The 15,395-nt window shown below is 36.2% G+C and overlaps 1 protein-coding gene across 1 annotated transcript in view; it reads left to right on the top strand.

The window, feature by feature from the left end:
* LOC136026202 (inactive rhomboid protein 1-like) overlaps nt 1–15,395 on the top strand; it is a gene marked incomplete in the record, with an annotated part of 191,350 nt that overhangs the window by 47,545 nt on the left and 128,410 nt on the right. The window contains 1 exon segment of the mRNA XM_065702568.1: nt 14,248–14,379. Within this exon segment, the coding sequence (XP_065558640.1) occupies nt 14,248–14,379 (132 nt within the window).

Raw genomic sequence — 15,395 nt, 5'->3', positions numbered from 1 at the left:
GTCATGGTTTCTTTCAAAGGCCTTCAGGGGTTTCTTTACCATAAGATTTCTTTGGGTTTTACCTAATAGAGAGTTTAAAAAAACCTTCAGGGGCTACATTACCTTAGGATTTCTTTGGGTTTTACCTAATAGACAGTCTTTAAAAAACCTTTAGTGCCCCACCAGATCCTGTTTTCTTTGATCCTCACGATTGAAAACCTGAGGATGTAGGGAAAAACCTTCGGGGCCGCACCACATCAGTATTTCTTTGGGTGAATCATAAAAGAGAGTCTTTTAAAAACCTTCTGGACTTCTTTACTTCAGGATTTTTAAGATTTTTATGATTAAAAGCCTTCAGCCCCCTGCCAAAATTTTCTAAAAAAACCTTCAGGGGCCATCCCCTCAAGTAAGGTCCAGGTCCTTACATCATCCCAATGTATTCAAGTTTATCCAGCATTTCGTGCTAGCAGATTTGCTGCCATTTTCTATATGGAGAACTGTTATAGAGACTAATGATTTTATGGAAAGCATTACCCGTTATTTCCCAGAAAGCAGAAACGTCATCCAATACTATTCTAACGGGGAACCGAGTAATTCCTTTGTCCCTGGGGGGTATGAAAAGGGCTATTAGAACGGAAATTGTATTTGTCTTGCATAAGATTCTGAAAGTGACGCAGCCCAAGTTTTAAAAACGAGTGTGTCTCAAGGATATCAACAAGTAAGCCTCTTTCTATGTCCCCTTCCACCAATAAGGTGTGCATACCTAGGTTTAACGTACTATAACTCTCTATATTATATACACATCTAAAAACCCATCCACTCCTGCTATTTCATGCTTCTCACAATGATAAAATAAACCTATTTTCTCGCTAAATTCATGAAAAGCGCTTTCAAGCAAATTGGTAAAAAGGCATAAAAATAGTCCTTTTGACCCTTTGTAAAGCCCTATTTTCTACCCCGTTGTGTACTAAATTAATTATTTCAGAAAGATCGCAAATATTCTCTTTAGGATAGGTATCAAACATAATCTAACGAAAAGACTCGCTTTTGTACCAGCTGCCCTCGTCTTGAAAATATCAGCCTAAATGCTTACACAAATGTATTTTATCAATGAAAGGGAGTGGATGATATCCCATCATTATACTAAAAAAGCAAACACGTTTCCTTTTTGACAATAATAATGAGCCCCCCATCTAGTTGTAACCCTCAAGTTTACTGATTCTGTAGCTTTTTCCTGTAGCATAATTCTCGCCAAATTCTAGTTTAGCTACTTTGCACTATCTTGAAAAGAGGGTTAGGAAAATGAGATTAATATACTGAGTAACGTATACCATGAGAAGGTATTTCGAGGCCCGTACCAAACCTATTTTATCGCCCTTTTAAAAAAATAAGTGCTAGACCATGTATATTCAGACGGACGAATAATGGCATATTTTTGAAGCTTTTCTTGGGGTCTTTTAAATATCTAAAGGACATTGTATTAAACACTTATGGGTCTATTATAGTAAGAAATAAAACATAATTTTATAGACTGTGATATTCGCTAATTCAATTTTTTCTGCCTTTTTATAGCTAAGAAAGTTTAAATTCCTCACAGAGGAAAGGGCTCTACACATCATTTGTCATCAATAGTCTCAATATCATTGTGATATTTTTTGGACCCCCTCCACCGTCAAGATGGGTAGGGGTACGATAAGGGGGAGTTAAATTCTCTTAAATTTACTTAAAATTAAATTTACTTAAATTTACTTAAATTTACTTAAATTCTACTTAAATTCTCTAAAATTTAAATTCTCTTAGAGGAAAATTCTGACCATCCTCCCCAAAAAAGGACGAGGATTATGCAAAGCGGGGAGAATACTCAAGACCTTCTGTCACTATGTATGCTGGCCATTCTATGCCCTCCTTACAAGGTCAGAATGCCCCTGCCCTACATAGTCACGATGCAGGGCCCTGTGCCTCCTGTATGCAATAGGAAAATACAAGCCCTTCGGCTCTTAAGCCCCTTGACACTCAAGCTGCGGGGTCTATTGTGCCTAACATGCAAGATTTCAACCTTAATATAAGTGAAATTTATTGATATTTCTCGTGAAGCTTATTTACTAGTGGTAAAACTTAATGTTTTTACGGTATGGAGGGAAATAAGTAGGATCATGTTGGTTCTAAAGATAATCCGTTTTTTGAAGAGGTTTTCGCTAAAAAACAAATTTTTTCTGGAAATTCTTAAGAATATTGATGCTATAGGGGAGATATAGGGGAATATAGGGGATGCCTTCACACTATTTAAAGATTTCAATATGATTGTCTGTAGGAACTGTATAAAGAATAATTTTGTTCCAAGAGCGAAGGTCATGACCATTCGCTTTTAAAAATTTAGAAACTGTACAGTTCGAGTGAAAAAATGCCATGTCGGCCACATCGGAAGAAGTTTATGTGCGCGCGGACGGTGTTAGAGCACTATCACACGATCACTACCTTACTTCAGATCGAGACGTATAATTATATTACAGACGGTGTATCGGTCCGGAAAAAATTCTACAGTTGGTGAGAGGAGGCCGGATCAGTCTTCAGCGCAGGAGTGTGTGTTTTCTAGTCATTTCTAGTGTTTTTACAAGTAGTGTTTTATATTTAGTGTTTTTTCAGGTTCTCTTATTTTATTTTGTTTGCGCATAGCGGAATCATTGCTTTAAAAAAGTGCTTAATATTCTACTATTAATTTACCATCATCGTCCTCGTCTCGGCGGCGTCTCTCGGCCGCACCCACTCGGCTGTTTGCTGCGGTCGCCACGCTGGCGGGTTTCTATGTCAAAGTTTCTTTTTAATATAAATATATTCAAGTGTCTATTTTATGTTGTTGACTAGTGTTTTTGTAAATATGCTGTAAAAATATGTAGTTTATTTATTTTTTTATTAAAGAAACCACGTATTTGATTTTTTGAGTATCTATTCAACAGATTGAGGTTAGGTTCGGTCAGTTGTATTTTGAAATTGGGGGAGTATGTATCAACTTAAAACTCCACTCAGATTATTTCTTTGCGGATCTTCAATGTCTGACAAAACAAGACTTTTAACGAAAACAATGGAAATCGTGATAAAATATTTTTAGAAAACTCGAAAAATATGTATTATTGCTATAGTGTATGGCAAGAGCACTACGATCAAATAGAGATTTTTGCGCCAGATATAAAATTCATATTTGGACTTCAAGTGTTTAATATTATTGCACCAAACTCGATTTAGCTGAATTCATTGAAGAATGGTCTCAGGAGATGTTACAATTATTTACGGTCCGTTCTCATCATGAGAAAATTTTCATAACTGTTGTTCTCCGTAATTTCTTTCATCAGAGCAAATGTATGAGAACACTTGCTTTGAATTGTTCATACTATATTATCTATAGGGATGTTCGTGATTGAAGTTCTCTTATAACTTTAATCAAGCAAATATAACCGAAATTTTAACTCTCGGCAAACAATTAAGCTACTAATAAACCTTAAGGTAACATTCTATTGTATCTAAATCAAAACATGCTCGAAGAGTAACGTGTGGTCACGGATATTTATGATAATGAAATTACCGTATATCTACCCGTAAAAAGTAAAAAAGGTTCATTAGCCGTCATTATGACACTGAAGAAACGATATGAAAACAAAAATTTGTTTTCCGTCCTAGGTAATCCAAAATCACGGCTTAGGAAGGTCGTACTCAAACATGATATTGACAATGAATTCATTAATCTCCTATCTGAGCTTTGTTTGAATTTAATTGAAGGCAGCTTTCAACTGTCAGAAGGTGATAGACAACAGACAAAGCAACATCGTTCACTTGTATGTGCCTTAGTTTGCAAAAAAAGGAAAAGATTTTAAAAGAAAATGGTTTGTTCCAGTGGGTGGTAGTTCTTTTTCATTATTACTCCCGATTTTCGCTGGGCTTGTAAACACTTTCACTAAAAGAGCGCTTTGAAGATAGTCTTGATAAATTTTTTAGCAATGAAACAATTTCCGACGATAAAAAATTAATTTTGCTTTGAAATGCCATTCGACGCGTCGATAGGCATAAACCCTACCGTGAAAAACCGCTCAAACTAAATGGCATTGATCAATCTGGAAGTTCTGAAACTTTTAAATGCCAAAAAAAGAAGAAGAATTATCTAAAGATTCATCAAGGGCTGTAGACTTAATGCCTCATTCGTATCGTGAGCAAAGTAAAAGACTCTTAACATCTCTTACCGAACATCAACACGTACAAATTGATGTCAAAGAAAATGAAGTTATTATCCAGGGCAAGAGTTACAATTTAATTGATTTGGTATCAGACTTGATTGCAAATCGTATAAGACTTGAATCATTTGCATAAATTTTTACAATCATCAAGTTTTCCAAGAAGTCTCATTTGGAATAAACATGTTTTAAAACGGTTAACGAAATTCGCAGAAATATCAAAAGAAAAATCTCTTTTGGATAGCATGCCAAGTGGGCGTGATGATTTAAAGCCATTAAACAGAAGCTTCTTTCCACCACGTTTAGTATATAAAACGGTAGTGGACACTCTACACCGCGTTTACGTTCAAAAGGGCAGAAGTTTGGTAGAGTGTTTATGAGTTATGAATACTTCCTCGCCACACTCTCTCGAGCCGCTGGAGTTGTAAAGAAGTTGGTGACAGAGTGTTTATAGAATGAACCCATCTACACTCTTCATCGAAGTCATTGTGTTCGCGGTAATCATTATCGAAAAAATAAAGCCTTTTTTCCCTTGCATATAATACAAGTAAATTCTTTGACTCTAGACAAGATTCAAAGACGTCATGATAGACCGTACATGTGTATTATTCTTGCAATCAGTGTTTTTAGTTGCTAAGTATATGTCGTTCCGTTGCGTGTAAAGACAGGCGATGAAGTTGCTAGAGCCCTTGAATCTATCTTCGAACAATATACTTATAGAAGCCTCATTTACTATTGCAGATAGAATCTATGGGTCTACATTCTTTTTAGGAACAGGTTTTCATGGTTTACATGGAAGCATTGGCTGAGCGCTTGATAAGAACAATTCGACTTTTAATCTCAGAATATCATGTTGATTAATAATCAACCTCCTCATTGATCTCTGCCCAATCATAGTTCTCTTTAAGTTCATTACAGTAACGATACACTTGACATTTTTCTTAACTAAAATTCCAATGAAAAGGTTGTTAAGAGAAAACTTAATGTTGGTGATACAGTTCGAATAAATCAAACAGGTAGTATTTTTGAAAAGGAGAATTGCTTGTCGTCCACTGAACTTTTTAAAGTGTCAAAAGTCTTACAAATTAAACCTGAAGGTATCTTCTACATAATATGAAGATGACGAGATTCTGGGCAGTTTTTATGATTATGAAATATAAAAAGTTAAGAATATTGGAATGTATCAAATTAAAAAGATATTAAAGAGTCAACCTCGCAAGGGTAAAAGACAATTGCTTGTTCGTTGGTTAGGATGCAACTCTGATCTTGATTCTTGGATTGCCGCTGAAGACGTTCACAATGCCTTATGATTTTATATGACATTCGTGTCCAATGTCTCTGACTCAATCTATGACAACTGGAATAAAACACGTAATTTTTGGACAAAACTTTCCTCCGCCGTCAAATTTGAGGGAAGGTATGAAGTTTATCTTGTTGATTGTATTCTTAATAATACACGTGGTATCCTGAGAAAGGATTTTATATACCAGATTAAAGTAAGACCCTTTGACTTCTCTGACGAGAAATTTGGTGTCAAATTTTGACTCTGCTGATCACTCCTTTGCTACTTTCCCCTACGAGGAGTGCAGCAATATGCAGGAGCTGTGTCGAGTTATCAATTAAAATAGTTTCGAGTCGAAAATAAGGTGGCTTCATATTCAACAATTCTGCAGAACTGAGGTTATGGTGTCGGCAATTGGTTTGCTAAGTTTTTTCGCTCTGCATTACCACTGGCTAAAAATATATTGCACCAGTTTTTGCAGATATTGCGTCCTCTACACTAAATAATTTGGGCTATCGGAAGGATTTTAGCAAAAGTGATTCACAAAATCTCAGGTCCGGCGCGTGATCCCTCAATGAGCGACTTAAATTACGCCAAAGCGGGAGAGGTCAAAAAGGGTGAGAAACACCTCTTCAGTCTGAAATAAAGAACACCTCAGTCTCATGCCGAGGTAGTTATTTTCCATTGGTCACATTTATCATAGTGACAATGTGAGCATAGGAAGCCTCTAGTATGAGAGTCACAAATCTCTTCAAGGCAGGAATTATAGTATTCAATTCGCACCACTTTTTTATGCAATTTACATTGATTGCATAATCTACACTTTTCATTATAGTCATCAACAAAAGAACAATTCTCACAGGATGACCAGCTGCCCAATTTGTACAAACATCTGTAATAGACATGTGTAAAACATTTCTCGATGTTTACTGTCTCACTTCCAAAAAGAAACTGACTGGGGAAAATGAAAGTCTTCTAGGAGGAGGAATGACGTCACAAAACATGTTTAGACAGGATTTTCCGAGTAATTTCTGGTTGCCTTGCAAAATGGTCGTCTTGGTAGTGGCTAAAAGCAAAAACACAATATCATTTTATTTTGTTTCGATTAACATTTTAAATAAATTGAGTAAATGCTTCTGGGCCATGACGTAGAAGTTTCATACAATAGTCCAATGATGGAGATTCATTTCTCATTATATCGTTAAGCATTTTTTGAGATAGTATTCTCATTTGAAGAGATAACCCTAAAAAATCATTATCTAAAATCAAACATCTTTCCAAAAGTCTCAAGATTCCGTATGATTATTTGATTTTCAAATCCAGTCATTTTTAGTCCTGACAATCTCACTATCAATTCTTGACTAATAATAGACCTCGTCAGTAACAAAATTACTCCTTTTTAAAGATTGACTTGTGGTTCAACGAATGTTTCCATGGATAAAATATCATTTGTGCGTGTATGGGCGTTGTTTCTCATCAATTAACTTTTAATTGTCTTGCAGATAATGTCTGCTAGTGCCCATTTTATTTTACTTGCGATTTCTTTGTCTACTACCACATTATTTTCGCATAGGTAAGAGTTTCGACATCTAAACAAGATATGTTGCATTTACATTGTGGGGGTACATTTGTCTTCTTTTTAAATCTTGTTGAATGATAATAGTAGGAGGATTGTGATAAGATCCATCAACGGGCAACGTTTCACTATCAGCAAGGATTTGACCTTCATCATTAACTAAAAGTTTTAGGTTTGTGTTCTCTTTCAACACTAACTTCTCTGGAGATGTTCCTTCTATAAATATCCACCTCTATAACACTTGAATTTTCTCGGTACTTCAATGAAATTTAACTCATCACTGTCATGGCAACGACGGACATATTTCTAATAAACGCCATTAGCACATGTTTCTTAATTTAAATACTTCTTTTCTTGGAAGTTTTCTTGGAAGAAACGTCTTCTTGGAAGTTTTCATCTTCATTTTTTTAAAAAGATTTAGATGCTTATCCTTCCGATGCAGAAATAATACTGAAGCTGAGTCACGCAAGATTGGTCACCCCCAGCTTCAATTCCGTAACATCTCTTAGAAAGCATTCCCTATGTCGTAAAAAATGTCTTCTATTGTCATGGAATGACAGGATAGGGCCCCCATGGAACCTAGGGATAGGTATGCGTTAAAAGCCTTATGGGGCTACTACTAACAGTATTTAAGCTATCCTGTTCCATCAAACGGTTCAGGGTAACGAACTGTATTAAGGAGTGACCCGGCTCAATAGTAAAAAAAAACGGAATTTTGGTACTAATAGATGCATCAAAAGAATCAGATTTTATGCTGATTTTAAATATATAAGTTTCATCAAATTTAATCTTAACTATCAAAAGTTACGAGCCTGAGAAAATTTATCTTATTTTGGAAGATAGGGAGAATACCCCTAAAAGTCGTAGAGTCTTAACGAAAATCACAATATCGTATTCAGCATATCATAAAACCCTACTGTAGAAGGTTCAAGCTCCTATGTACAAAAATGTGGAATTTCGTATTTTTGCCAGAAGCCCGATCACGGGTGCGTGTTTATTAGTTTTTTCCCCAGGGTTGATCGTATCGACCCGGTGATCCTAGAATGTAGCGAGAGGGCTCATTGTAACGTAAATAAAAATTTATAGTGCCCTTATTCAGTGACCAAAAAATTGGGAGGGGGACCTAGTCCCCCTCCCACGCTTATTTTTCCCAAAGTCAATGAGTCAAAATTTTGAGATAGCCGTTTTGTTCAGCATAGTCGAAAACCTAATAAATATGTCTTTGAGGAGGAGTGGGGCGTTGAGGAGGGAGCAGCCCCTTTCATATACGGAGCAATTTCTGTTCGTATTGAGTTTTAATGTCGCTCCTTACTTTCAGTTAAAAAAAACTTGTTATTTTTTATTTAATCAACTTAAAGGCGCACGGAAAGAAATTTTGGATCTGTATATGCTGGTGTAGTTAAACTTATTCCCAGACGAGTTGTTGTGATTTTGCTCAGCGATTGTTTAGAAATTTCCTCTTAGATCTTCTAGAGGCTCATTAACTTGTGCTATATTTTAATTTATTATATTCTAGGAAATGTTTACGAGCTTTGAAACTATTTAAGTGGATTTTTGGGGAATAAAAGCACATTGAGAACATGAAATAAAAATTCAAGTTTGTTTATTAAGTTTTTATGGCACTTGATATTAACCAAGTGACATATAGCAATCGCAAATTCTGTCGGTCTGTCGGTCCCGGTTTTGCTACTTTAGGCACTTCCAGGTAAGCTAGGACGATGAAATTTGGCAGGCGTATCAGGGACCGGACCAGATTAAATTAGAAATAGTCATTTTCCCGATTTGACCATCTGGGGGGGATAGGGGCCCGTTAATTCGGAAAAAATAGAAAAATTAGTTTTTTTTTAAGTATTTTTAAGTAGAATTAGTATAAGTATCTTGAACTTACGAACGGTTGATCAGATATTAATGAAATTTGATGTTTATAAGGATATCGTGTCTCAGAGCTGTTATTTTAAACCCCGACCGGATCTTCTCACATTGGGGGGGGGGGGGAAGTTGGGAGGAGGAAACATAAAATCTTGGAACACTTAGAGTGGAAGGATCGGGATGAAACTTGGTGGGAAAAATAAACACAAGTCCTAGATACATGATTGACATAATCGGAACGGATCCGCTCTCTTTGGGGTAGTTGGGGGGGGGGGTGTAATTCTGAAAAATAAGAAAAAATGAGGTATTTTTAACTTACGAACGGCTGATCGGATATCAATGAAATTTGAAATTTAGAAGGATATCGTGTCTCAGAGCTCTTATTTTAAATCCCGACCGGATCTGGTGACATTGTCACCAGGCAATGTCACCTAAAATCTTTGAAAACACTTAGAGTGGAGGGACCGGGATGAAACTTGGTGGGAAAAATAAACAGAAGTTTTAGATACGTGATTTACGTAATTGGAACGGATCCGCTCTATTGGGGGGGGGGGGTAATTTTGAAAAATTGGAAAAAATGACGTATTTTTAACTTACGAAGGAGTGATCGGATCGTCATGAAACTTCATATTTAGAAGGACCTCGTAGCTCAGATCTCTTATTTTAAATCCCAACCGGATGCAGCGTCATTGGGGGGGGGGGCAGTTGGGGGACCGGAAATCTTAGAAAATACTTAAAGCGGAGAGATCAGGATGAAACTGGATGGGAATAATAAAAACCTTACTAAGATACGTGACTGACATAACCGGACTGGATTTGCTCTCTTTGGTGGAGCTGGGGGAGGGTAGTTTTGAAAATTGAAGTATTTGTAACTTACGAAAGGATGACCAGATCTTAATGAAATTTGATATTTAGAAGGATCTTGTGCTTCAAAGCTCTAATTTTGAATTCTGACCAGATCCTGTGATATTGGGGGGAGTTGGAGGGGGAAACCGGAATTTTTAGAAAACATGAAAATTGGGGTATTTTTATCTTACGAATAGGAGATCGGATCTTAATGAAATTTGATATTTAGAAGGAATTCATGTCTCAGAGCTCTTATTTCAAATCCCGACCAGATCTTTTGACATTGGGGGGAGTTAAGGGGGAAATCTTGTAAAACATTTGGAGTTGAGGAATCTGGATGAAGCTTGGTGGATAGAATAAGCGAATGTCCCTGATACGTGATTGACGTAACCGTACTGGATTCGCTCTCTTTGGGGGAGGTGGGGGGAGGGGTTCAGTGATTTGGCGAGTTTGGTGCTTCTGGACGTGCTAGGACGATGAAAATCGGTAGGCGTGTCAGGGAACTGCACAAATTGACTTGCAGATTTGACCATCTGGGGGGGGGGGGGCTAAAGGGAGAGGAAAAATTAGAAAAATGAGGTATTTATAACTTACGATTGGGTGATCGGATCTGAATGAATTTTGATATTTAGAAGGGCATCGTGACTCAGAGCTCTTATTTTAAATTCTGACCGGGATTAAGCCTCTGATTTTCCTTTTAAATCAATCTATTGATACTCAGAATTGTGTTAGAGCTCATACCATATGAGCTCTTGGCTCTTAGCTCTTCTTGCCTTGTCACAAGTTCCATATGAGCTCTTAGCTCTTGTTGATTTCTTATATCATGCCGTGAAGCTGTTAATGGTTTCAAATCATGCCGTTTTGACGCAACTATACTATATAATCGAATGTAGTCAATTTTAGAATGGCACTTTCAATAAAGAGGAATTTTTCCTCTGAAGCCTAATAGTGTCGTTATCTTTTATTTGCCAAAAGCTGAGAGATATATTCATAATTACGGCATCGTTTAGCTTGAAAAACAGCTTAAGTGAGGCTTTATGTTAAGCTGTACTTATGTTATGCTGGTCCTCTAATCTGTTGAATCTTGGTGTTAAACTAGATGGGTGAGCGTTGGACGTCGTAATGAAACTGCCATGAGTTTAGGTGTTGAAAACAGCCTGTATCTGGGCTATAAGGTATGGTGTTCCTCCCTTTAACCCTGACGAATTAAATGTACCCTGGCTTCCTCTAGAATATCAGACTTGGTGAATGATTCTAAAGGATTAAACATGAATCCTCAGATCTAACAAAAGAATAGGTTCTGAAATAATATGTAAACGTTAGTCTGGCATCATTGAAAAATATTTTGAATCAATTTCATTCGTGAGTAAAAACTAGTTGATTTGGGAAAAGAATTGGGGTGGGATTAGGTTTTTTTTTCTTAGTTTTAGGGATGACTAGATTCGGGTCTAAGGAAGTATTTATTTAGGTAAGTTAAGGCAAGAGGCTTGCTAACATTATTATCCAATGTGTTCGTGTATGATTGAATCCAGGCTTCATTTTATATGAGCATAAGGAGTTTTCTTGCACAACGGATGGCAGTTTTAGACGGAAGAATGGAAATGATGAATGTATTGTGTTTGTTCTAACTTGCGCAAATGTATGCGCATCGATTAGTGTATATAAATTTAAGTATACCGGCATGCATTACCACGGTAATCTGTATTGTATCGGTATAATACTGGGTAATTGTACCGGTTTGTATCTCCGCGGTAATCCCTATTGTACCGGTGTAAAACCGGATAATTGTACTGGTTTGTATCACCACGGTAATCTGTAGTGTACCGATTTAATACCAGATAATTGTACCGGTTTGTATCACTACGGTTATCTTGACAGTACCAAGACAATAATTTACAATCTTGATCGTTTTGTATCAAGCCTTGTTTGTAGGACATTTATGGAGTTGGAATCTATTATGAATGACTTCCATTATTTGTTTCTTCTGCCTTTTTTCGGCTAGAATTTTGATCTATATACAGAATGTCCTAGAAATCCAATGCACAAGTCTAATTTGATTAATGAAGTAACTCTTTGTCGTGGTTTAACCCTTCCACATATTAATGACTTTGTCGAGTTTAAGATTTATTTTACCTTTTCTAATTTTTTGGGCTAAACTTGGATTGATTTTGTAAATATAGCTTTTTTGTTTGTCGAGTGTCATAGGAGTTCATATCGTCTTATAAATGTTACCTTCTTGGAAAGTCATTTTCAGTTTTTTGTTTTGCAGAGTTTTGGAGACTGTTGCTCCAAAGTAAAACTAGAGAGAACAACTTGCTCCTAGGACCATCTGACCTTTGTGTAAGCCTTCACAAAAGTGATGTCAAGAAAAAAAAAACAAATTCAGACCACGTACTCGTCTGTAGCCTGTAAATCCTCCTGTGAGCTGATCGTTCCTATCAGCGTCAGAATTGTATCTTCAGCGTTTAAAATGCTGCACAGCTTGTTTTATATTGTGTTTCCAGTATTTGACTCCTTGTGTTATTATGTATTGTGTTCTTTCTTTTAAGATGTATGTTGAGTTGACTGGACTCAGATGTCAGTATGTTGAGTTGCTTGCTGGTTTTCAATATCTTTAGGATATTTTTTTATAGTATTTTTGCGTGTCATTTTGGTTGACTGGGGTTACTGCTGTTTTCTAGAATTTCTCTTTAATTCAACAGTTTTTTTTCCAAACTTCTGTTATTTTATTCAATATTATTTGTCTAATAATTCTTTGGTGAATTCTTTTCTAATGTCTGATATTCCAAGACCATTTCAATTCCCTTTCATGGACCGAAAGATGACGCTTTATTGGTGTATCTAATTGACTAAACTATGAATAACGATTATTTTTTGTTGTACGGTCAAATGGAATCCAAGTTCTCCAGCTGGGACGTTCGTGACTAGAACTAAAAATCTGGGACAATTTGAAAAGTTTTTTCAGCACAAAAGAAAAATGTTGCTCTCTCTCGAGCATGATAGAAAGTTTGCTTAGTCATTCCAAAGAAAACTTTTTTCTCGGCTAGTGGAATTGAATCTTTTTTGTCACATCTCTAAGTGCGTCGCAGCAGGCAATAGCAAAATAAATCAAATTCTTCCAATATTGTACATAAAAAGGCGTAGAAATGTCACATAATATAAAAAAGCAGTTTAAATCGTTGAAGGGGGATTTGTTTTTTGTTTATATCTAATATAAACAGTTAGTTAGACAGTTAGGTTTAATGCGAAAACTTACTTTCTATTCAGAATAGCATTTTTAAACGTGTTTTTCCACGAAATCTATTTCTCTGATCTTGAATATGCTGTCTTGCTACGCATGTAAATTTTAGTTTTCACTTAAAGAGCCTGTGTTATTTGCACCCCTTCGTTTTAACGGTTCCTACATCCTTTCTACTGCAGTTTCTACAAAAGAGTGTTGTAATTGGATTTGCTGAATTCACAGATCCATTATATCCTGATATTTGTAAAACCTAGTCGTTTATATTCATAATTGCTTAAGCTGCATCATGCAGAGACTTTCAGGGACTACGGGTCCTGCTAACCTAACTTGAGGAATTCCTGCAGCAGCAAATGCTTCCAATGACATAATGGATTCCAACGATTATCGCAAGATATATAAAATTTTTGTACGTTAAGAGTCGGCATAACATCCCACGGTCTGAAATAATCATTTCTCGGGCCCCAAACCGTTACGTGAAATTGTTTAGTCAATGTAAGAGATTTATAAACTACCTTCAAATAGCAAGTGATTGTAATGTAGCCTTCTGTGACACAAAATGTCATATATTTGTTGTAAGGCTATATTTTACCCTATAAATCAATCCCTTCAGTTTTTTTTTTCTCTAAAACATATCGATGTGAAAGCAGTTGCTTCTTTAATTCTTCTGTGGAAGGAATTGCCGTATTGAGGATCTCAGAAGACTTAGAATCTGTTTAGGATCTATTGAGAATCTGTTTGTTAGATTTAGAAGTAGCTACAGAAGGTTTAGCTAAAAAATTCAGACAAACACTCAACATCCACGGGGCTGTGACAACTACATTGTGAGACGGAAAAAATGTATAGCCTATTACTTGCGGAGTTTATGCGACCGGGAGCAACAAAAGAGGCAATTCAACTTCTGGAAATGTCCTGACCGTCGTCCATTCCTATCTGCAGATTGCACGTAACTGAACGTCTCCTTGAGTAAATTCAGACACCAACCCTATAGTCCCGCTTTGGACCCCTAGTGACTTTAAAATTTTACCGGAATTGAAACGGTGGCCTCCAGACTGAAGAGGAGTTCGAGATCCGATCTTGAACCCCCCACCCCCCCTGTTGCGTATATCCTTCACGCATATAAAACATGTGAAGCTATTAAATAATTGTTCAGAAGGGAGGATTTTCATATACTAGGCACATTTGCGGTTTACTTGGTGATTTTTTCTTAAAAGTTTCAAACAGTTTTTATTTGCAGTTGGTGAAATCCCGATTTCGTCGCGAGGAACATGCTCAAGTTGTAACCTCAGGGAGAAAGTCAAGAAGTATACAGCAGTCTTCTCTTCAGGAGACCAAAGACCAACGGTTTGCATCAGCGTCTTCCAGAGAGGTAAAAATATATATAGAAATAGGGTTTAGTCTAAAACATAATGCATGGTAAAGTAGCGTTGTTACCAAAATGACTAATTTCTGATTTCATTATTATTTAAAGTATTTGACTATTTAGCTTAAAAATTTGTAAAGTTTTTTTTATTTATAGGGGTGATTTTTTTATGCACATGAATCCACATGTCTATGCACAAAGATTGTCTAAGAATTCGAAAAAAAAAACAGACCATCTTTATCTTCCTCAGGTAGTTTCTTTTTTTGGCTTTTGTCTTTTTGGTTTCAGTTTCTTTTTGTTTCGTAGATTACAATTGTTATTTCAATACTGTATTTATACAGTACAATCCAGTATTTAACTTAAAAATTTGTAATTTTATTTATTTATAGGGATGCATTATTTATGTTTGTGCACATGAGTCCACATATCTTTGCACAAGAATAATTTAAGAATCCTCTCCAACAGCCCCCCCTCCAGTGGGAAATATTTTCCTATAAAAGAAATTTCAATGACTCGACTTTTAGTTTACAGTTTTGGACGGGTTTTAGTCTCCCGTCGATAGCCAAGTAAAAAAATTTAAAGCAAATTATTAAGAGGTAATTCACAGGTAATAAATCAATTACTTAATGACACTGTCAATCGTTTAATAAATAATCCAAGATTAAAATTTAAGCTAGCATTTAATCCACCACTAGCTTTTGGAAGTTGGCTATTGAAGATGCATATCGTTAGAAGAGCCGTTAGGAAAATCAGAGAGCAATTGAGTACACTGTTTCATCCTTTATAACTAGCCATTGTGACAGTGATAGTGCGGAAGATCGTTAACCATAAAAAAATCTCAAATATCCAAACTTCTAAACAGCTGCTGTAGAGTTCTGATATATGTGTGGATGTTAAATCAAACTCCTAAGCCATTTCCTGAATTCGTAATCGTTTTGCCAGGATGGAATTCTTTCTCAGGGAATTCCCCCCAGCCTACTCAAATCTGTGAAAAAGCTAAAGCGGAAGACTTTTCATCTGAA

The sequence above is a fragment of the Artemia franciscana genome, chromosome 1 (genome assembly GCF_032884065.1).
Source record: "Artemia franciscana chromosome 1, ASM3288406v1, whole genome shotgun sequence".
Lineage (NCBI taxonomy): Eukaryota > Metazoa > Arthropoda > Branchiopoda > Anostraca > Artemiidae > Artemia > Artemia franciscana.
This window is presented reverse-complemented; position numbering and strand designations above follow the sequence as displayed.